Source organism: Oryzias melastigma, linkage group LG1 (genome assembly GCF_002922805.2).
Source record: "Oryzias melastigma strain HK-1 linkage group LG1, ASM292280v2, whole genome shotgun sequence".
NCBI lineage: Eukaryota > Metazoa > Chordata > Actinopteri > Beloniformes > Adrianichthyidae > Oryzias > Oryzias melastigma.
In genome coordinates, this window is record NC_050512.1 from 31,262,232 (window position 1) to 31,287,059 (window position 24,828).

A 24,828-nucleotide genomic window follows, 5' to 3' on the forward strand; every position below is an offset into this window, starting at 1 on the left:
TGAGAGTGGTTTCCATAGAAACATTGACTTAAACCAACTCGGACCAATCACTGCTCACTGATGTCATCCGGTTCAGCCTCCATATTGCAAAAAAATGTCGACTTAATTTTGCTGGAGCCAGAAGTACTCATTTTCTTTGGGTGACATCACACTCACTTGATCCGATTCTTAGATACAGTCAAAGGATGAGAGTGAAAACTGACAATAATGCAAAGATTTCAGAGAATAAGCTCCGCCCATACGGTAAAGTTACATACTTTCTAAACTTTTTTCGTAACTGTTTGTAAATTGACCAGTTTAACTGCTTTGCCCCGTCCACTGTGTCCCCCGCCTTCACCAAACAGTGGCTGGGATAGGCTCCAGCAACCCCAATAGGGATTAAAAAATGAATGGATGGAAAATCTAGTTTAAATTTTATTAAGTTTATTTGACTAATTATAGTTATCATAGTTTTAGATAGAACCTAATCTGCATTTTTTACTCTGCTTAAATAAAGTGCAAGTCTTTCTTAAGTAATCAGTCACATAATCAACAAAATAATCAACATTCCTGATGCAGAATTAGACGTGAATTTAAAAATATTTCCAAACCTGTAATAAGTCGTGAAAAGACTAGAGCTCAACAATGAGAATGTAAAAAAGCTTATCATTCTGTTGCCACAGTAGTTCATATTTGCAAAGACAGAAAGTATTCAGGACTGGCAGTCCTCCAAGTCTGTTCCAGCACATTACTCCATTGTCTTCCTTGATGACCTCCCTCATATTTACTCGCTTGTTTTCCTCTGGGATCTCACCTCCGACTCAAACCTCCGTCACACTTTAAGCTCAAATCCAGCTGTGCACAGTGATGCCAAACTCTTATTATTATCAGAGAAACCACCGAGTATCTGAGCCAATCGGGCTGCTGCAGACAAAAAGAGGAGAACAAGGAGAAAAAAGAATCAAATATATAGTTCTTTCTAAGATAATTATACAATTATTCTGGTGCAGTTCAGACTGTGACTCTAACAAAGAACAGCTTCAACTTTCTCCAGGCCTGTTATTTGACTCAGTTGGTGGTTCAGAACTCACGGAGCCACAAACTGGCAGGAGGCAGACGGATCCGAACAAACGGCAAAAAAAAAAAAAAAAAAGTAAAGGCGAAATTCTAGAACCAGGAAAACAAAGAGCTGACAAGAAGAAATTACAACTGATAAAACTGGGTTTTACTGCCAAAAGGATCAATTACTTTCATTTCAATTTACAAGATTAGATTCTGCTCAGTTTAAATTTTCATGAAAATTGGATCTTGGTTGTTAAATAAACACAATTTCTACATATTTAGTAGGTATGTCCTGATCCGATCACGTAGTTCAGACTCGATCAGGATTGGATATTTATTTTATTATTATTTCGATCCTAGAATTGCCCCAGTAGAAGTCTGCATATCATGAACGGAGTGAAATACGGCGCTCGATTGAGGAAAAGGAACATAAAAAGAGTTTGGTTAAATTAGCACTTTTTTTTTAAATTGTTTTTGGATCTTAGCTAAATTTGCACACTAGCTGTTTTGGCCAATTTAGGGTTTTTTCAGTTTTTTAGGAAATTTTGAAGTTTAAAAAAATTTCTTTTTCAGCTACATGCTAGCTGTTGTGGCTAACCTACTTTTCTTTTTAAGGCTAATTTGGCATTTAGCTAATATTTTAGCTACCAATCAGCTTCAGTGTTTTCAGCTGTCAATTTCAGCATTATCACAGGTAATACTAAATGCAGTATCTAGTTCATAATTATGTTAAAAAGTTACAATTTTAGTGTTCAATAAATGTTTATCCTGTTCGGCCCGCGACCTAAGATGTGTTTTGGATTTTGTCCCCTTGTGCGATGGAGTTTGACATCCTAGCTCTAAAGTGACTCAAACGCAGTGATAGAAGGAGGATTCTGGGCCTGCTTGTCTCTGTGAGCGTGCACCCGCGGGGGAGTCTGTGCACGCTGCCCTGCAGGTGGCGAGCGGAGGCTTAATGAAAGAGCCAGTTGTTCGGCGGTCCTGATTCTCCACCGAGCAGATGGATCGGCCTCTCGCTCTCTCTGGATTCAATCTGTCCCGCATTGCTGCCGTCGCCTCATTTAACAGCCAATTTCCAGCCGGATCATCACAAACACAAAGACGAGAAGAAGGAGCAACGGGAACGGATGCCAGGAAGGAAACCGCAGACGGGAAACGCCACACAACTGTCCGTCTTAGCCGTCTTTGTTCAAGCAGCGAGATCTTTAAGTACATAAGTGATCCAAGCACAAAAACCACACAGTTCGCCCCCGTGGGGACCTACACTCGGGGACGTTGTTAAAGAGATTCCTCCAGCTGTCTTCTGCTGCAGCAAACGAAAGGCTGATCATTAAGAAACACTGAAACATGCGGATGGATCCAAAGTAATCTGGAACTGTGATCCCTCACACGTTTCCTTCTCTCAAACAGAGGTGCTCCACATCTCCGTGCTGTCCATCAGACGTATCCTAAACCCCACATGCATGTTCACACTCCACCTGTCTACGCTAACCCCACAAGCTTCAGCCGCAGAGCACACAAACCTGTGAAAAGGCTTCAAGGACTCACAGCTCCTAGATTAACTAGAGGAAGAGCGCGGAAATGACATCTGACATTCAATCTTCACACCTCGCACCGCGGGAGACTGGACTGGAGCGTTTACTGCTCTGCTGCTGGTGGTCACTTCACACTCGGGTCATGTGAGACAGCTGGACGCTGGAGCTGTTCTCTGATAGCATAGAAAAGACCGAGTTCATGCAGCGTGTAGACGAGGCGCTCCAAAAGGCAACACAAGATCGAGCGTTGTTTTTTTAAAGTGTGAATCACTAATGTTTATTGAATAAAATTAAGAATTCAATCAATAAGAACTCTATTTGTGACTTGAAAACTTGATTTGCAATGTGTAGGACGATCTCTGGATGAATATGAAACTGTATTCTGATGATTATCAATGAGTATTTCATATCTATCACATGATGTTACGGTTTATTCCATCATAATAAAATGTTTTCTGAGGATGATTAGTCATTAATAAGCTGGATTTTGATACTGGAAAAAAATCTGATCAGAAGCGGATTACATATGGGTGAGCTGTATCAATTCACTTCTTTCCCTCTTTTTCAAGTAATCAATCAAGTTCTACTTGACTGTTAATATTTACTATATTTCATGAATCAAATGTGACGTGTTTTATTTCTTGTATCTCGTCTACAATTAATGCTTGAAATAAACCAAATCAATCAATCAATCAAGTGTCCAACAGACTGTCTGTATCAGAGAACTGGACCGAGTGAGTGTGACGTCATCCATTGATAATGGTTTACTTCTGGCTCCAAATTAAGTCAATTCAGTCGCCATTTGTTGGAGATACAGAAACCGCCATGTTGGACGCAGTTATTGTAAGTAAGCAGTGATTGGACCAGCAGACACCGCCTACTTTTATTGAGACATCTGATTGGTCAGTTTATATCTTGGATAAGTTGAACTACAGAAAAAGAAGAACAAAAAAAAGAGGAATTATCAAGATGTAAAAAAAAAAAAATGTATCAGGTCCAGAATGGTTATTCTGACCAATAGAACGACAGAGTACAACTTTTATTTCTCTATAGAAGTCGATGGGATTTTTTTTTTTGTTTTTTTGGAGCCAGCAGATACTTCCGGTTTGGAACACCAGGGGGGGGCACTCAGTCCAGTTCACATATACAGTCAATGGTCCAACAACACATTATATTTCACTGTAATTGTGTGTGGATAAAGCTTTTAATTAAGTTTATCAAAAGAAAAGAAATAGTGTAATAAATCAATTTAATAATTGATAGCATATTTCTATTTATACATCATGTTTGTATTTTTTTTATTTTATATACTTTACTTTTTATATACTAACAGTTGCGTTAACACTGCTGATGAACATTTGGACAGGACTTTGTTCATCACTGAATTTCAACTTTTTTAAGTGTTTTTAATTTAGGGGGCAACTGTTTAATCAGTTAATATTTGGTATTTTCAAATACATTTGTATTAATTCTATTTTTGCATTAATCCAGTGAGCCAATATGTGTTAAAACCTGGAGATGTGTCGATGCAGTCAAAGTTCTCTCAAAAATCGTAACAAACATCTCAGTTTTCTGCATCCGGCTGTGACCAGAAAACCGTAACGCCGTTCTGTAAACATTAGCGGTAGCGACGCTAGCTTGTAGCACCTCCCACTGTGAAACAATGATGCAGACACAGATATAAAGCATATGTTCCAAGCATATGGGTGGTTGAGAGAGAATAAAAAACCTCTTTCAGCCTCGTTTCATTACAGAAGCACGCTGACATTAAAGAAAACGAGACGCTCCAGAACAGCTGAGAGAAAACTGGGAGGCGGTTCTGGTTCTGGTTTCCTCTGTATCCATTAAGCTATTGTAGAACACAACACAGATTACACATTTAAAGATTGGGTATGTACTGAAGCTGTCTCTGATAGTTTTGTGTGTTCAGACATTATTAACGTCAAACTCTCCAAATGCTGTAATAAATGATGATTTTAGCATTCGTCAGAACGTGGTGCCACTTTAACATCTCTTTATTAAACTGTTATTAGATTGAAAGATCTAAACTGAGTCTAAGAACTCTGAACATTTTGATCCTGTTTGAACTTCAAAAACAAATCATTTTGTGATGTTTTGAGGGTTTATTTTTAACTTTAAAAGGCCTATAACGTGGTTTCTTTAAACCTTTCAGAGTAAACTATATCCATATACTGTATATAATCATTATAAAATATTATTGGAACACTAAAGAACAAATTTATTTATAAAACTTGAAATTTTTTCAGGAGTTTTTTTTCCTACCCAGAAATAAGATACATCTGAGGCTCCGCCTACCGCGCCGTCCATTCATGAAGTCCTCCAGCCGCCTTAGCAGTAGAGCGATCACTAACGATTATTTCAGTAATTGATCAGATTTGAAAACATATTTGTCAGTTTGTGGAGGTTTGTGTCATGTACGGTACTGCTAACGCTCGCTGTATGATGCGTTCACAGAAAATTTTACATGTTTAGTTCAGGAATCTCACCTTTTAAAAGATAAAAAAGTTTAAGCCCCCTGGTAAGATATATACCAGCATAAGACGCCATAATTGGCTCGAAAGCTATAGTGTTCTTGATCTCTGCACTAAATCATCCTCTAAACTTTCCATAGAAACAGTAAGCAACAAACATTTTTATAAACATGGGTTTGACTTTATTGTAATTAGTTGGGCTCCTACGCTAACCAGCCGCGCGTTGGACAGCACAGCCAGTTAGCGAGCTCCGCTGCCCAGCACTTGAAACCAGCCGACCGCCTGTTTAGTGACACGCTCCAGTCTATAGTCAAATCCGTAGACCATTTTTTAAGGATATTTTGAAGTTTTGCTATTTTTTCAGCTACATGCTAGCTGTTTTAGCTAATTTAGGCATTTATTTTGTTGTTAATTTAGGCTAATATTTACAAGCTAAGCTGTTTTGGCTAATTTAGGCTTTTTTTTCAGTTTGTAGGATAATTTGAAGTTAAGCCATTTTTTAGCTACATTCTAGCATTTTTGGCTAATATATATTGGGCTAATTTGGAATTTAGCTAATATTTTAGCTGGCTATCAGCTTTAGCGGTTTTTTGCTATCATTTTCCACATCTTCAGTGGACAAATTCATCTTACAGCATTCACACTAGCATTCTCACAGGTAATTCTATATATCTAGTTCATAATTATGTTAAAAAGTTACAGTTTTAACGTTTTAAAATGTAGTTTTAGAGTGTTCAATAAATGATTATCCTGTTCGGCCCGCGACCGTGTTTTGGATTTTTCCTCTTGTGTGATTGAGGTTGACACTCCTGCTTTAGGGTCTTCGACTAAGTTAAGTTACCTGCTTTGCCTAAACAGAGAGCTCTCAGCAGTGGGGAAGGATGGAAATTGCTCAGAACTAAGAGTCCCGCCCACAACTCAGAGGAGAATATTTTAACAAACCCCTGCCGCTCTGCAGAAACTATGTCCTAGAAATTAACAATTTTTTTTGTTTTTTACATTTTGGCCAAAACCAGCATATTCATAATAAACAGACAACTGGAAATATTTGAAAATAGTTAAAAATATGATTGGAGTGGATATTTAAGAACAATTCAGGGATATATATATATATATATATATATATATATATATATATATGTGTGAATTTGTTTTTTTTTTTAACATTACAAGATGTGCTTTTGTTTTTTTATTTGACATTTGTTTTTGCCCTTGAACAAAAGTTGCTTCCAGAATTTAAAAAAGTCTTAAAGTGAGTGATATTTGAAATCTAAATGCCAGTATTTGTACTTTTACTGCAAACGTAAAAGCATTCGTCATCGACGATTCAGACTGCTAATAATCAGTCTTAACCCTAAGACAAGCGTTTGGGTCGATCACTAGATTAACTGGCTCGATGTCATCACACAACAGCAGCTTCTGGAGCCTGATGCTCCGGTCAGCCTCTGGGTCCTCCAGATCAGCTGCTCATGACGGCTCTCAGGTCCAGACTCATTACTAACCGAGACCGTTCGTGGCTTCCCAGAACCGGTTAGGGCTCACTGAGCCTGGAGCCATGGAAGGGAGGGAGCATTTGTTAGGGAAATATCCACTATAATACTGTAACTCCTCAATCCCCCTTTATTGTTCACTTTTTCATACACATTCAGTTTATTTCAATCTAAACTTCTTGTTTTCTTTTGTCCTGTTTTAGGTTTTGGTAAATCCTGCAGATATTTTTTTCAGTAAATAAAAAAAGACTGATATTCTCATTTCAGTCATTAGAAACAGACACACTCCAGCAGAACTGAGAGGAGTTGCAGCTTTAAGCTGAAAGGCTCCTTTTACACAGAAACACAGATTTGTCTTTACCTTCTGTCCGGATGGTGAACGGAGAGTCTCCCAGTCTTTTGGCTGAAAACTGCCCCCCCAACGAGGTCATCAGAAAACACAGGCTGAAGAAGCCGACTCCCACCACGAATATCCTGAAACGGAGCAGAAAATACAGACAGACAGCAGAAATGAGAGAAAGGAGGTCACACAGGGATACATCTGACAGTTCTGCAGAAAAGCAGCAAGATCCTGTTCCATGATGGGGCTATGGCACCGAATGAGTTAAAAGAGTAAAGAAAACACAGGCATCTGTTCCAGGAGGCAGACCATAAATAAAGCTGTGATCACAAGCAGAAAAGAAGAATGGCGAAGCCAAAGGCCGCTGGAGACAAGCGGCTGTTTTCATATTATGGCCGGGCAGATGAAGGAGAGCTCTAAGAAGAAAAGAGCCCGTTTATCCCTTAATGCACGGCGGGCCAAATGGTCATGATTTCCAATATAACACGTGGAAACAGGAAGGGGAAGAAAAGACTCAAAGATAAAAGCTGGCAGTTGGAAATATGAGGTTACCTAGAGGCGAAACATTTCTCTGTAATTGCTGCGTACTGGATCTGATGTGCCAAGATGCAGCAGGATTATTTATCAGGAGGCTGAACGTTGTTTCTTGTTTTTGGAGAGCTGCGTTCTGTCAGTGGTGAATGTGATGAAGACTAAAGACTTGGTTTGTACAGTGGGTTGATCCGTACAGGATCTGTGGGTTTGTCCGGGTCCGTGGAGGGTCGTGAAGAGGAGTGGCAGCATCTTAAAGGGGTACCAAACCCTAAATCAAACCTCTATAAATGGGGGTTTAAAAGTTCTGTCTGTTAGCCGTTGCCACATTTTTGACAAATTAAAATAAACTCATTTATCCATCCATCCATTTTCTTGACCGCTGTGTCCCTTTCGGGGTCGCGGGGGTGCCGGAGCCTATCCCGGCTACTGATGGGCGAAGGCGGGGTACACCCTGGACAGGTCGCCAGTCTGTCGCAGGGCCTCAATCACACCCATTCACTCTCACATTCACACCTAGGGGCAATTTAGAGTCACCAATGAACCTATGAAGCATGTTTTTGGACGGTGGGAGGAAGCCGGAGTCCCCGGTGAAAACCCACGCATGCACGGGGAGAACATGCAAACTCCACACAGAAAGGTCCCAGCCGGGAGTCGAACCGGGGCCTTCTCGCTGTGAGGCGAGAGCGCTAACCACTGCGCCACCGTGCAGCCCTAAACTCATTTAATTCTTGAAAATATAGTCTGCCCCCTACAGATTGAAGTGAGGTATTACAGTTGAATTTTGTGATTGGTCAAACCATGTAAGCTTCAGAAGTCTGACATCATGATCTGCAGCTCCAGTGATGATAATAGTCCAGCCCCCAAGCTCCACCCCTCTGACTGGATTTTCAAATTTCAGCTGTGGGTGGAGTCAGCCTCCATCTTTGTCTGGGTCCGTATGATCACCTCATAGAACGTCTTGAAAATGGAGCGTACCATTGTAGTCTGCGTGGTAATTGTAGGGCTGCCACAAACCTTTATTTTAATAGTCGACTAATCACTGATTTTTTTTTCGATTAGTCGACTAATCACAGTTAACTCTACAACTATTTGTTACACACTACACATTAGCCACACTAGCATACTCACAATACCTGCAAGTCCCAGATTTGTTACTAATGCCTGGTTCACACTGGACGTGGAACAGAGGCTACTTCCATTTGGCGCCCTTGTTAACCTATAGTGAGCTCCACACCCTCGCAGAGCGCCGCGGTCTTCTGTGGAAGGCTCGCGCCTTGCAGCGGATCATTTCACCATCTGATCTATGTTGTGCGCGATACGTCAATTCTGGCAGGAAGTTACACTAAGATACATGAGAAAATCTGGTTTATTTTCAAAATAAAACCAATTTTTCACAATGAAGCACCGCCATTGACAAATGTGATCATTTTTTTGTATCTAAACAGACTGAAGAGATGAAAATAAACATACAATGACAACACACAAAAACAGAAACACACATTTTTCTCTGTGTGTCTCAACAACAGATAAATTATACAAATGTAGGCCCACTAACAACCTGCTTCTTCTTAGCAGAAACATGGGGTATTATTTTTGGGTTATTAATTTACCCACGATGGCAAAAACAAGAAAAAAGCTCTAGCAGAAACACCTTTCAACCGCTGTGGAAAAATGTGGGTCTGGTGTGAATTGCAGGAGAGAGTGGATGCTGCGCACGCCACTCTGCGGCGCGTCCGCGTCCAGTGTGAACCTAGCGTAATATGTAAACACTGTCTGATACCGCTAAAACAAACGCTACTGTGACTACGCTAACACACAACCTTGTTAGTAACATGTAAGAAACAAAGTCTGATGCCACTATCTGTTAGCCACGTTAGCATATTCACAATGACACCCAAACCAACATTTTCATAATGCGCCATAGACCTCTCAAAATGGCTTCAACATCAGAAAACACATCCAGATTTAATCTGTATAAGATGATCTGGATTAAAGGGCGTGCTGGCAATTTTTGAAATATATTAAGGATTTTAAGTGTGGAAAATACTGTTCTTCTCTTGCATGTAGTATACGACCTGACACCCGCAGCACGCCTATAGAAAAATGTGCCTGAACATTTCACCAAACTGTCTACGATCTTGATCATTTATGCGGGTCCCCTGAGTCTCACACACGTTTGGCCTCATGCCCTGTTATTAAGGCCTAAAAGGCAGTAAAATCAGTCAAATGAGCACATATTAGCTTCCTTTTGGTTTTATGAATGTGTTTTTGTGATTTTATTGACTGTTAAAGCGATAAAGAACTAATACCCTCCTCCGCTGTGGTGTAATCCCCCGTCATGGGTTCGGGTCGTGCTGCACGCCGGCTGCTTGTGGTCATACGGAGCAAAGATCAGGCAGAGCGCAGCTCTCCACAGTCGAAGTTCAACCTCTATGAACTCTGACATTCAGCAGCACCGACTACATTAAAGCATCAAAACACAAACAAGACCAAGAAAAAGACCATGTTCTAGAAGGATTCCAGATAATTCAGGGGAGATTTATGCAAATACAACATTTTTACTCCAACATGGAGGTTCTGTCTTCATTCATGTAAAGCAGGAAAACTTTTTTACTCAAAGTTTAAGAAAATCTATATTCTATTATGGTGCGCTGGGCTCTAGAGGTGAGTTTAAAAGGTCAAATCTGTTCTCGCATAAAAAAAGCATTTTTGATTCATGAAATCTTAGGATTTGTTTTTCAGAGGATCTCCTGTAGTTTTCAAGGCAAAAAAACAATTTGACTGTAGTTTTTATCCATTCTTTTAAATAAAAACATGAAAACTAAAATATCAAAGTTTATTATAAAGAAGGAAAATTGTTAAATAACACCACACTTGTCTAAATTTGAAAATGATCGAATTGGTTCGTTTTAATGTGCTTGTATAAAATAAAACTGTCGACATCTATAAAATGTTCTCATAAAAACGCTCCAACCAGCAAACCTCCAGCTCAAAAGGTTTGGATCAAATGTGCAGCAGAAATCAGCTGATTACAGATCATGTGACCACAGATTCAAAAAGAGCAACAACAATGTGAAATATCAGATTTATCCATTTGAATAAATCAAGGCGACGTTTATTTGGTGAATTTTGGAGCAATAAGTCACACAGTGAAAACTCAAACTGCTTGGGCCTGTTTTGTGCCAAACGTCCATCATCTGCAGTTTGTGAAGGAAATTAATTGCAATTCAGAGTCAAATCTGTCGGCAAACTTTAACCAGAGAATCAAATATCTGGCTTTCAAAAACTTTAACTTTAAAATCTTTTATCTGACAGACTCGTCTTGTCTTTGTCAAAGCTACATTTCTTTGTGTTGCACAATTCGTGCACAAAGACCATTTAAAGTTCTTTACATAAAACATTTAACAGAAACAAGCAAAAGCAGGATTATAGGAGAGATCATTAGAATACAACTTTTTTAAAAAGTTCAAAAATACTGATTTTATAGTAAGCTTAAAGGGACAGTTTGGATATAAACTTAGCCCTCTATGGTTCTCTCTGGTCAGAGAATCGGTCCGCTCTGATTCCCAACAACAGTTTTTATCTAATTTAAAGGAAATAAACAAAAGATGATTTTAAACCTAAAGCAGTAGACAAGTAAACTTTGATTTAATGGATTTTTTCTTTGGTTTACTTAAATAAATAGAAAATAAAACAGATCCTTGAAGGCAAAGAACATGTCGGGAAGTAAAGAACGGAAAGGAAACTCCCTGAAGTTTTTGTGGCGTTCAGTTGAGGATCAGCGCGGCGATTCAGTGACTCGTTCATGAAGAAAAGCCGGCGGCAGCGAGTTACTTTCACAGGACTGGAACTGAGAGACTCTCCTGCCACGCGAACAAACTTCCCTAAATTAATGAAGCTACGAGAAATGAGATGAGCTCGGCGGTTTGGCACAACAACGGGGACGCCGTACGACGCCGCACTCCAAGATGGATGTCTCATTATGTGTAAATTGCGGCACACTCAGGTGAATTTAAGGACTTCTTTAGAAGCAGAAGGATGTGCTTTACAATACAGGAAGATGTTGACAGTAAAAAGTCTTTATTTTGATCGTTTGAGTGTGTAATTAGTGCAGCCTGATCACAGCTGCACAGGAATCCTAATCATCATTTATCTGAAGCAGGTGCAGACCTGGAGACTCACTTCATTTTCATTTATTATTCTTGATTAAACTGATTTCTGTCATCACCTAAAAAAATGGGGAACACCATGGACAGACACCACAACTTAATATCTCTATAACTCTAAAGTTTTGCCTAAAATTTGCTTTAGAGGAAAATCAATCCATGGAATTGATCACTTGAATGAAGTGAAGGTTTCGATTAATCCTTTCCTTAAACCCAACCCCACTAGGAGATGAGAAGTCGCCACACACACTGACAAAATGTTGAGTAAAGGTGTTCAACATAATGAATCATGAGAGCTTTTTTCTCTGCATTTCTGAGAAGTTATTCAATATTTGAGAAAAACGGAAGGCTCCGCCCCCTTGCCATAGATTGGCGACGTGTACAGGTGTCCTCCGCCCACCGATAGCCGGGATAGAGTCTGGAAACCCCGTAATCCTGACAGGAATTCAATGGGTTTGGAAGATAGATGGGCTCTAAAACCCAACAAACAACATTATACAGAACCTCTGGTGCTGGAGATGGGGCTGTAGGCAAAAACTCATTTGGAGATATGTCACGATTCTTTTTTAAATTTGGTGATACTTCAATAGATTTAAAACACTGACAGTACGATAATTAATTATTTATAAGCATCCTTCAGCATCTTACTTTTGTTTTCCACCTAAACCCCCGACCACTAGGTGGCAGCACTCTGAGCCTCTTTTTCAAGCCAAAGTTCTGCTGAACTTCCAGTTCTCCTTCATCCTGCTTCATCACACTTTAATGTTTGTTTTTTTAATGTTGACGGGTTTTTTCCCTTTAATTTTGAAGTTTCCTTTCAGACTCCAGAACTGTTTAAAAGCTACATTTAGAATTATTGGAAACAAACAGAACTTCCTCAGTCAAACTATTTTTTTGGGAACACTTTAGATGAGATGCTGCAAAACACTCGATATAAAATTGACAAAGATAGTTAGACATTCGTTAAGCTTGTTTGCAGCTAATTAATATGACCTCTGGTCTACTTTTAGATGTTAATGACTCTTACTATGTATGTTAATAAAGCTTATTAGACTTATTGTGCTAATAAATGTCTTACAAACATCCTATAAACAGCTTGTTAAGGAGTCTTTTTATAAAGTGTTACTTTTTTTTCTTGTACTGAGAAATATTTTGTTGTAGGAATCAAACTGTGTTGACTGTTCTATTAAAAAAACAAATATTTGTTAACTTACTTGTAGGGGATTGTTTTGCGTCTGGTAATTTTGGATTGTGCTGCGTAAGGTCCTCTGTCAGAAGGAGACTCACATCCAGAGAGGTTGCAAAGAACTGCCTTTAATTGGCGAAAACATCGGTTTACAGACTGGGTTTGAATGTGGGTGTGGTTTCTAAAGGATAAAGAAACACAATAAACATAAATTGAAACTAATATATATCCCACAGATATATAAAACTCACAAATGCAAAGATAATAAACAAAAAGGTCATTTAAATGAATCCCATTAATGCATTACACAAATTAGGATGCTTCATCATCTCGCCACTAGAGGGCGCTCCAAACCAAAATGAGCTTCATTAGCGACTATTTAAATAACTCTACAAAACGTCGGTAGAAACTTAAACTAATGTGCCAAAAAACGTCATAATATAACTAAATTACCTCATGAAGGACAAACTATGGATAAATTATTCATAACTCACATTTATATGACGCACACCAGTCTCAACAACCCAGATTCACCGCATGGCTTCGTGAGCTACGTAGAGCATGAGTGGGAACTGTATCCCTCCGCGCTCGTCACATGACGGCTAGGAATTCTGGGTAATGTAGTCCCACAGAATAACAGGGACTTTTCTACATACTAAAAGAAAAACATCATGAAGGCAACTTCTTAGATACAGTTGCAGTGCCTAATGTTGTGATAATGAAATGAAATAAAATTTGCTGTTTTATTACCTAGAATATTACCTAATAATATTCAGGTACTTTTTTCCCTAAAGCCTCTTCTTTAAAAATGGTGAACATTTGTTTTCGTACAGTCTTGGGATATATCGTGATACATATCATGAGACAGAGATAAGTGTCAGTTCAGTAGACTTTTGCCAATACACACCCCTAGTCGGAACCATCAAATAAATATAAGAACTGGACTGAGTTCCAAACAGGAAGCTATTTTGGTTTTACTTTGTGTATATTTGTGTTTTATTGTACTGTGGCCTGTATTTGGCCTCTAGTGGCTCTGTGGAGTTTAGAAAACGTACAGGTGTCAGTGTTCAGGTGGTTGAGGGGTGATGGTTTTTACTGCTTCATTTAATAAACCAAACTTGATTGAAAATGATCATCTTCAATAATTGGGAACACAAACCCAAAAGTCTGTTTCACCCGGACAACATGCTTAGAAGAGGACTGAAATGAGGACTGGATCTTCACTCCACCTGGATAAGCTGATGAAACACTCTCGTGCACGTTTCTCCTCCGAATGAGATTCAGATGCAGTGCAAACACTGAGCTCTGCTGTGCCGACTTTATTCAAACAAATTATTCATCTCGACTCCTGTTGTGTAACAAATGCTTACCATGCAAAGCAGCTGGATTCTCGTGAGGTTTGCGAGGTTGCAATCTCCAGAGAATCCATCATGCCAGCATCAAAACAAAGTCAGTTAGAGTTTCCTATAGAGCGCACAGAACGCCGAGCTTTCCATTTCAATCAAGAAGGGAGAAAAAAAAGCTGTGAAGGCTTCCAGGACGTGCCTTCCTGCAGACATTAGCATGTTGCTGCAGGACGTTTCTGCAGTCAGTTTTACAGTTGAAAGTGTCAGTATGTCAGTGGCTGCTCTCGTATGAGGCATTTCTTCACTTATTTTGCACCAAAATGTGTTTTATTTCAGACTATGAGCCGCTCAGAAGTCACAACAGTCAAAAAATACATTAAAAAGAATAAGAAAAATATATACAAGAAAAGTGCCACACTTCTGTACAAATCAAACATTGAATTCACATCCGCTGCCTCTTTTTAGGGTTTATTTATTTTAGAGATCTCTACAAAAGTATGTGTAAACACATTTCCATGTCTGGGTTCATGAGATCATTCAAATTCTTCCAGTTCATCATCTACTGCAGGAGCTGCATCTGAACGCCGGCGCTTTCAGCGGTACTTCTGTGTTCCTCTAACCCAGTTTGATGACTTGATGCTCCGCATAAGTCTGACAAAAAAATAAATAAATAATGTCTAAATGCAAATAGGAAAATATTAGTGCTGTCAATCAGTTAAAATAGTTAATCAGATTAATCACAATTTCAGGTTGTGATTAATCACGATGAATCAATGATTCACAAGGTAAATTTTATACGACAAAAAAAAAACCCGCTTTTGTACAAAAACCGTCCAGAGAGAACATCTTTCCTTCGTTTTTATTGCCTGAAATGTTTAAATTCATAAAGTGACTCAGAAGTGTTAATGCTGACATACAGCCTTAAGAAAGAAACATTGTGCTTCTGCACTAAAATACTCTCTTCTGATTGGCTGCTGGGTGTGGTTCACATTTCCTCATGTTCTATATGTGCAACAGGACTCTTAAAAAAACAACTTTTCCTTCATGATCTGGACAAAAAGAAGCGGGAAGACGTGAACTTTTCTCTGAACTGATGTTTTATTTAACCTATAGTGACAATCAGCGATTATATCACTATCGTGTTACCATGACAACAGGCCGCATTGCCTATCAAATAATCCGCCCTTTTGTGAAAAGCGATCTAAACCCCAAAAATAACAAGAACAAAGTACTAAAAATGGATTTATGATTTATTAATTTTGTAAATGACCATGTTATAAGGATAATGCCAAACGAAGTGAGCATTATCAGAAATTAACACATGCTGTGAAAGCCTAAACTGGTGGAAGATGGAGTGTAATTAATTGGCATTAATAAATATTTACGTGTTATTATTTTTTTTTGATAATTGTGTGTTGATGCGTTAACATCGACAGCACTAGAAAAAGTTTAAAGTTCAGGAGAACGATCAGATTCTCCTCCATGTTTGTTTTGGACAGCTCTTCTTCTCCTGCACTGGAGTCAGTAGAAAATACTGGTGCACCTCTAGTGCCCTCTAGTGGTTATTAGTGGGAAACTACAGCTTTAAGGTAATTGGCGAAATAAATTAGCCTTTTTTTTTTTAAACTAAACATAAATCGCTCCTGAGAAAAAGTCGCTACTACCATGGGCAAACCATGCAAAAAAACAAAAACAAATAAAGCGTGACTTATAATCTAAAATATTATGGAATGGGTTGATCAAATCGATTTGAATCGGTCTAAGCTTAAAGGATCAATAATCAATTCATAAAAATAGAGATCTATCACAAAAAGCTATAGTTTGCTAGCATAACGTTTAATGGAATTTCCCACTGGAGGGCTAATGCTAACAATCGGTCGATCTAAACATGCATAGCTGACTAAATTAACATCTTTATATGAATTTTCCAAACTCTTTTAAGTATTTTTTTTTAAAAGTAACCATTTGAGGTCTAAAAAAACGTGTTTTGCTCATTCTTCTTGGAAAAAAGTGTACTAATATAGCTCGATCACCACCTAGTGGCCAGACTGAAATGTTCCCTAGCAGAAGCAGAACAATGTTTCCAATGTTAATGATCTGAACATTTGTGTTAGAACTTCTCCTTTAGAGAATCCATGTAACACTGAATGATATTAACAATCTCAGTATTTTACTGATATATTTACAGTATGTGAACTGGATCAGATTCATATGAAAATGTTTAAACCAAATAGTAGATTATTCATGTATTTCTAAACAAATATGTATAAATGTGTAAACTCAAAATTGAATCGAAGAATCGAAAGGATCTAAAAAAAAATCAGAATTGTATCGATTCAGACTCTGGTGAATCAAATTGTTTCTGGATATTATTATCGATACCCAGCTCTACTAAAAATGCTCGTTATTGGGTAGAATTTAGTAAAGCTTTATACAAACATCCACCCAATAATGAGCATGCACGTGATCCCCTTTTTTCACTTAACTCTCAGTCACAGCCTGGAAACTGCAGTTTTATGAAATAATAAAGCACCCCCACCCCCCTTTCAGGCATCCTGCAGAGTATATTAGAACAGTTCAATCACTGTCAGGCCGTAACACGGGCCATCGTTCCACATGAAAATGAGCCCGTCAAGCAAGTTACTTCCAGCTCTTTGAATGATCCAGCTTCATCTGGTCAACAGAGGCTGAAGATCAAAATCTGTCCTCACCTACAACAAAAGTTGACTCTTCAGATGACCCACTATTTGCTTTTCATCATCTTCCTCAAAGCTTTATTACTTTGGGGAGACAAAGCGAGTGAGGCCAGCGGCAGGTTAGCAAAGATAAAGGGGTTACACAAAGGACGTGTTGGAAAATGGGTTTATTTAACAGATAACCATTAGGTCTTTTTGTCTGCCTTTTATATTCTTTTCAGCCATCAAATAATTAATCTGCTGTGTGTGAATAGAACGGGGTTAAAGGCAGCCTTGTTTGGAAGGAAGGGAGACTGATGGCGAGGAAAAAAGCAAATGCGGCTGATGTGGGCGAGCAGCAGCTTTCCCAGGGCCATTGTTGCTGCTCCTATCATTTAGCTGCTGTTTCCCCAGCGCCGCTAGATGGCTGATATGAAAGGAAGAGGCTCTGGTCCTGCCTGACAAGTCTTTAATTAACAGGCTTAAAGCAAAAATGCTCGGCTCCTTATAATTGGATCAGGGGAGAGATGAGCAAACACACACACACCATTCATCAGATTCTGGCCTCAGGTAGAGCCGTCCTGACAAGCGTGGAGGAGCCTCGTTGGAGGTGTTACTTCTGGTGTTTTCCAAGAAACTTTTCCTATTAATGCATCTTAAAAGAATTCATTATGCAAAGTCTTATTTCAAATCAGGCCGGTTGTTGTTTTTGCACGGTTCAGGGTGTTGGTAAAGCCTTAGTCACATGAACCGTCCATTTTTGGGTTGTCCGGTGATAGAGAGGAAAGCCTGCATCTTAAGGGGAGTCCAGGTGTGTCTGCATTTCCTTGAGAAGTGTATTGGTAAGGATAATTTAATGCACTTATGACACATAGCTGATGCAAATGGTAATAAATTATAATGATAACCTTTTTCTACCTTAGTTTCCCTATAATTGTGTTTTTTTCCTCATACATGACACAGACATTGATGTGTGTTTAGCTGCAAGAAGTTATTCTGCATTTCTATGGTTTTGGAAGAATTTTTGACATTATGTGTTTTGTCAAGGCGTCTTTTTCCAATCATTCCAATACCACAAGATCACAGCATTTTTCTACAGTTTCCTTAAAGAACATCAAACTTTCTGTGCAATTAGTTCTAAAACGAGAACTAAAGTCACAGTTTTAGAATTAACCCCCCACAATGTTCTATTTTAGTTTTAATTTTTCTTTTACAAAGTGAATTACCAAAACACCCCATATATCTGGTCCTGGTCCGGCCCTTCTGATACATTTTAGAATCTTTTTAGGCCCACAAGTCAAAAATTTTGTCCACACCTGGTCTGGTCATGAGTAGAGCTGCCACAAACGATTATTTTAATAGTTGACTAATCATCGATTATTCTTGCCTGGTTAGTCAACTAATCGGGTCTGGATGTAAAGCTCACATTTTAACCATTATTAGCTTTAGACTAACTATAAACTAAATATATAGCGTTACCTGCAATAATGCTAGTGTGAGCTGAATTTGGCTGCTGAAGATGCTGAAACTGATAGCTAAAAACGCTGAAGCTGAATGCCAGCTAAAATATTAGTTAAACTCCAAATTAGCCTAAAAAATGAAAAAAGCCTAAATCAGCCAAAATAGCTAGCATGACATTTTAGCTAAACTCCAAAATAACCTAAAAAAACAAAGCCTCAAAGCCACATTGCGCACTCCATCTACCTCCAAAGGAACGTCTCACCAAAAGATGACGGATATGTTTTACATCCTCTTCATACGAGAAGAAAAGATCCATACTTGGTAAGAACCCATCAAGAATCAATATAGCGATATATCGCAATATCGATATTTTGGAACACCCCTAACTATGGGCGATGGAGTGCCGTCCAGCGGCTGCTGCCCACCACTGAGAGAATTTCCCCATTGTGAGAGTAATAAAGGATTTCTGAATATTATGATCATAATTAATGAGCAAACCTTTGGATCGTCACCTTAACATGATGCAGAAACAGATGGAGCCACCAAACCTTAGAGCGGTTCCAGTCTGTATTTGGACTTCTCATAAAAAAAACATTAAATAAGAAAACTTTGATTCTGGAGATTCACCATCGCAGTTCCAGTTTGACTCAGACTTTTCTGAGACTTTACAGAAAACTAATGATGTGAGTTGTTAGGAAGTGAAGCATCAATAAACCTGAAACTGCTCGGCAGAGAAGGAACACATCGATGTTAAGAAAACTCCAGGTTATTGTCAATATATTAAAACAACAACATGAATTTAATGTAGACATTGTCCCCGCCCCCCGTGGCTCTCGTGCCCCTTCATCCATCAGATCAGATGAATCAGGTCTATCCTGTGGGGGGGTTGCATGTGAACAGCCCCCCCCGCTGTCATGCATTCCTCTGGGCTTCACTACGGAAGTGGAGATGTGATGATGGATGCTGGATAACGGTGAAGGCGCGTGAAGCAGGCACGTGCGCTACGGGACGGCTTTGTCTCCTACCTGAACGGCTTGAACGTCACTAGGCATCTTCTGACCATTATTTCACCGTCGATGCTGCCAGTAATCATTTCCCAAAACCAGCGACCCCTGACATGCTCGTTGACCTCCACACCTGGAGCCTGACACGCGCGAACATCTCCTCCAGCGGCGTCCGTCCGCAGCCTCGGTCAGCTCGCCTCAGCACGCGGGAAGGAACGGCTCCCGCCAAGTGCGCTCTCGATCATTCGGGAGGAAATTAAATTAAAAAACAAAAACAAACGGAAACTTTGGCTCAGCGCGTGCCCTGCTGTTTGGCTCTTTGATTGAAGCGTCTCTCCAGGAGCGAGCGCGTGAGTCCTCACAGGCAGCGGCACCGCCGTCTGATGTCGGCGCGCGCGCGGCACAACCGGCGGGGCGGTCAACTTCAGACGAATAACGTGACGCGTTTCAGCGCGCGCGCCGTTCCAGAGGTTGAACTTCAGTGCGAAGCCAGCGGTCTGAAGCAGCTGACGGTGTGTGCGCCGGTCCAACTCCACGGGGAAGACTTCCGGTTAGTCCTTTCACAATACGAGTCCTAGACGAACGGTCAAAATAAAATACAACGTGTTTTCTTTCTAACATTTTAGTATTTGGATATTTTAATATAACATTATTTTTCATATAATGCATTATATAATACAGTATTATATCATAATATTTTAACAATATTTTAATATATAATCAATAAAATTGTGCAAAATAGTGAGAAAGTAAGCAGGGAACTGCTTAATCGTTATTTAATCAAATAATTCATATTATTTGTCATGCTAATTTTCTGAAATAAACATTTTGAATGCTGCACCTGTTTGAAAAACAACCTGAGACATCAAAAACGACTTAGAATACTAGAGCAAAGATTTGTAGTTAAGCACAGATCTTAAAAATGTAGTTAAATGGGATTTTCCAACTATTGTTTATAGAAAAAACCCAAAATGCTTTGCAGGATGAACATTTCAAATATTACAAACACAACCCTTATTACATAAATGTGTCCAAATCGTTTAGAAACACTGAAAGTACCACCAGAGGTATTTAAGGATCCCCTGCTCTGTCATCATTGAGCATTAAATGACTAGTATGCTAAAGTACCTATGGAAATCTGCACGTTTTGCATTAGCTGTAAGGTAAAGTTAAATCTTTTAGTGTAAAAACCTGCAGATGAAGTTTGCATCTTTGTCTTTTTCATTGCTCAGAGGTTTAAAAGAGACAAGCGAAAGGAGATTTTCAGCACCACGGACAGCGGCTGAATTAGGAGGCAACAGCGACACCCAGAGGTGCACAAAATAACTGCAGTGAGGTGGGAGAAGTGACTAAATCTGCGGATAGAAATCGATCTTTTTTTAAATTGAGAGTAAAACCATTGGAGTTAATGTAACTTAAACTAGATAAATCTCACTTTTAAAGTATTTATGTTGCTGCACTTACGTCAAATGCCAAAACAACGTTGCTCTTCAGGCACAAATATTGTATTTTGGCATTACTAAGGTGAAATGGAGGAAACTAAACACAAAATATTACTATGTCTGGTGTCATAAAATAAAAAGGAAAACAAATTGGGGGATAAAAGAGAATGCTGTAACCCAAATGGAAATGCAATATGAGGAAAACAAATGAGGAGCAGCAATTCAAGTCATCACTGCACATGTTTTCTTTGCAAAAAACTAGCGTAATTCTTCTAGTCACAGCACAGATTCTAATATTTTTAGCTATTAACTTCTGGCAAACACAATTTTTGCATCACCTGGACTTGAACTTGTGGTTTGGGCTGATGGTTTCCCTCTCTTTATAGTTTATAAGGAAAATCTTAATCTTCAAGAACTCACTGCTCAGACATCAAATATACATTATTTGTTCTACAGTTTTGGTTTGCAATGTGTGAAAATCTATCATAAATCAAAGTAAATACAGACATTAAAGTAATGCACAAAGAAAAGTGGTGAAAAAGAGAAAACAAAGCACGAGATAACCAACTAAATCAGGTTAATTAGCAAAGAAAAACAGGAACTGTATTAATGGAAATAAAAAAAAAAGAAAAGAACAAACTGTTACAGTTTAAAATGTCGTCTTTGGTAGTCCAGTCCTGGTGCTTCACCTCCTTCAGCTACACTTGTTTCAGTTCCTAATGAGCATCTAAGTTCAGAAGATTTTAGCCTGAAGCTGAAAGGAAAAGCAGCTTTAGAACTTCAGAGGAAACACAAACAACAGAGTCAGGATTTAGCTTGTTAGGTGTTGGTAAGCACTGATTGTAATACAATAATCTTTTCATACAAACACATTTAAAGCAGATATTAAGGCCAACATGAAGACAAACAGTGTCTGATAAAAAATCCGTTACATAAGATGAGCTTTGATAAGAGCGCCCAGAGAAGAAGAAGTGAAACAAAGATCAAGAGGCAGAATCGGTCACAGAAGGCGCTCTGAACCCATTTTCTTTAGGGATGCATGACTGAAGTGAAAGAAGAAAACAAAACATTAATCAGGAGACAGGGACAGGAGGAGCAGAGATATCAACTGTTCTGTTACAGAAACAATCTTGATCTCAGTCAGGGAAGTTCAAACGCAGAATTTATTTAAGAAGGACAGAAAAAAAGCCATAAAAAGAGAATAAACAGTTGACTCTAACAGAGACAACAGAAGGGGATTTAAAGGCTGGTCTGAGAGAAGTGGGAGGAGGGCAGTGAAGGTTTGTTGGCTGTTCTCACACTTTTAAAAGAAACTTAATGCTTAATGCGGGACTGACTCTGAATTCACTCCCTCCTCCTCGGTTGGTGCATCATATCGGGTGTTTGCCGTTCTGTCAGGGTGACTTGACGCTGAGTCAGGACTTGTCATTTTCCTCACTGAAACATTTCCTGCTCCATTTAAATCAAGAAATACTCAAAAACGCAATTTTACAATTAGCTTTGTTTATATATGTCCTGCATCTTGTGAAAAATGTGAGAAGAACATGTCAAAAACACAATTGTCCTTGGAGCGGAGCTGGAATGTCAGCCACCTTCATGATTATCCAGAAGTTCTCAAACCCCAAACATTCTAGGGGTCATTTCACAGGAGCTGTCAGCAGCATTTACAAGGATAGAAACACAACATTTTTATAGTATTTAGAATGAATAAAGTCATTCTCACTGGATTTGATCTCAAACCCAGAGCTAGGCCTCAGGCAGCTAATGCTAGCACAGAAGCTAGCGGAGCCTCAGACGACAGCGACTCAAGTCGGAGCATTCCTCTCATCTAATGGAATTTCGTTGTATGATTTATTGGTACTTGAGGAATCTTAATAACTTGAATCTATGTTGGAAAGATATAAATATCTGATCTTAAGTTACAAACCAGATAATAATAATACACGTAAAGAAAATGTTACGTTTGAGGTGGGATTATATAAGTTCACTTCCTCTCACTCCCTTTCAGGTAATCTCTTAATGTTGTGTTTGACATTCTTTATGGATGTAAACTTCTGAGGACTGACTGGTTTGCACATGAAAATACTTTTTTTGTCTTGATTGCTTGAAATAAACCATTTCTAAATCTAAAAGTGTTTAATGATGCTAATTGGAAGAATTCAGGAGATGCGACTAGAAAAACGACTGTTGTAGAGTTCAGAACTGACCTGCAGCGGTTCTCCGATCATGTCTGCAAACAAACCAACAACAACATTTCACAGCTAGACGCTGAGATACAGAAAACAGACAGACACGCCCCTAAATATTCAACCTAATTAGTGATTCCAGGCAGCTGTGACTGTCTCAGGGGGCAGGGCATCTGGGTGAAGTCACAGCCAATCAGGACAGAGTTACTATGATAAAAAAATGTCTTAAAATTATGAGTCATGTAAAACGTTTCAGTTTTTCTAAAGACCACTCACCATTAAAAACAAAACTTTAATTATATCATTTAAATTTAAAATAAAATAGTTTGATTAGATAAAAATAAGATGTTTGTTAAAATAACAAGGCTTCAATAAAATTCTAGACCAAATCTCTACATCTAACTGAGCAGTTAGTAGTCGATTATTTAGTCTTATATGACATTTGGGCTAAAACTCTTCAGTGTGTTTGCTGAGCAGAAGCTTTGAGAGGACCGTCCGGTTGGCGTTTCTCTTCCAGCTCGCTCCTCTCCACGCTCCACAGACGTCCAAAGCTTATTGATATTCTGTCCTCGGTCAGAGAAAACAAATGAAAAACAATCCATTAGCACTGAAGTGTGGTGGAAAACAGAGCCAAGAGTTAATTATATATCGTTAATCACGACTCTAACCTCCACCTTTAACTCTCTTTGACTACTTTTATTTTCAAAAGTGCTTTAAAAAACAAACTGCAGATGACGGTGAAGCTCACGGCTGACGGGAAGAATCAAGACAAAGCAGAACAGTCAAATGGAGCAATGACAAAATCAATAGAGAATGGACAGAAGGAGAGAACAACCCAGAAGACGGCGCGGCTCATTCGCAGTGACTGATGGGAGCGTTTGCCGGAGCTATTTTTGGTCCGTTCAGTCAGAGGCTGAATGCCGGATCGTCGGGCTGATTGACGTTACAGGTTGGCACCGCAGTCAAAGATTTGCATTTTCATCCCAATCAGCAGCACTGCCTCATTGTGGTCTGACAAACACAAATGATGCTTGTTCGCTCCAATATGTTTTCAAAGAAACTCATTTAACAAAAACTGAAAAAGGGAAAAACTTTATTTTAAAAATAATTAAAAAGATTAGAAGAATGAACTACACTGTTCAGTTTGATAAGAGACTTACAGGAGAACTTTGTTAACACTTCAAGAAAACTACAACAAATTATTATAAAAAGAACATATTGATTTTTAATGGAAAATTAAAATCTGTTATTTACCAGATTGACAATATATGAAGCAGTTTATTCAGGAGACAAATGGTTGAAGTTATTTAATAAAAAAACAAGAGAAACACAGTTTATATAAGAAGAGATGTTAGGAATGTACAAAAACAAATGTCATTTTCTCGTGATAACGAGACAGTGGATCTCATTATCACAAGAAAAAATTCAGGGCAGGTTGTTCTTGGCGTCAGTAGGAATAAAGATTGATAGAAGTTGTAGAATAATGTGCATGAAATTATTCCATAATCTTTGGCGGGAACTCAAACCACAGACGAATAAACATCAGAGCAGAGATGCTGATGTGGACAAGAACATTCCACAGCATCTCTTCAGGTGGAGACCTGTCTGGAATGCAGAGAGAGGCAATCATTCATCAATTTAAAGGCAAAAATGATGATTGCGATTGGTCAAGAAGACAGGCTGACCATCGATTCAAAGTGAAGACAGAACTGATGACGGTCTGCAGAGTGACCTAACACCCCGGTTCATCTGTAAGTGAGGGAGATCTTCCTCATTGAAACTGAGTCAGAGCTTCACTAGACTCAAAGTCAGACTCCAACTATGTTTTAAAATTGTCTTTTAATTATAGTTATGCTGTTTTTAGCCAAAAATCCAGAATCTTGTGTCGTTTTCTAAGACATCTTTTCTGCAGGAATTGATTAGAAATTTG

The 24,828-nt window shown here is 38.9% G+C and overlaps 2 protein-coding genes and 1 long non-coding RNA gene across 7 annotated transcripts in view; 1 reads left to right on the top strand and 2 right to left on the bottom strand.

Moving 5' to 3' along the window:
* Positions 1-19,818, bottom strand: part of LOC112157180 (alpha-1,6-mannosylglycoprotein 6-beta-N-acetylglucosaminyltransferase B) — a 186,345-nt gene extending 166,527 nt beyond the window's left edge. For all 3 annotated transcript variants that reach the window (XM_024289781.2, XM_024289780.2, XM_024289779.2), the window contains exons 1-2: positions 19,292-19,818; positions 6,920-7,032 (exon numbers count right to left, since the gene is read on the bottom strand). In XM_024289781.2, coding sequence (XP_024145549.1) covers positions 6,920-7,032; positions 19,292-19,359 — 181 coding nt within the window. In that variant the 5' untranslated portion in view covers positions 19,360-19,818. The remainder of the gene's footprint in view (positions 1-6,919; positions 7,033-19,291) is intronic.
* LOC112157183 (B-cell receptor CD22) overlaps positions 1-24,828 on the top strand; it is an 821,740-nt gene that overhangs the window by 618,804 nt on the left and 178,108 nt on the right. The window lies entirely within an intron of this gene.
* LOC118599333 lies at positions 12,895-13,432 on the bottom strand. Its single transcript, XR_004948640.1, has 2 exons — positions 13,279-13,432; positions 12,895-12,965 (listed from the first exon to the last, which is right to left on the bottom strand). It is a non-coding gene; the product is annotated as an uncharacterized LOC118599333 (long non-coding RNA).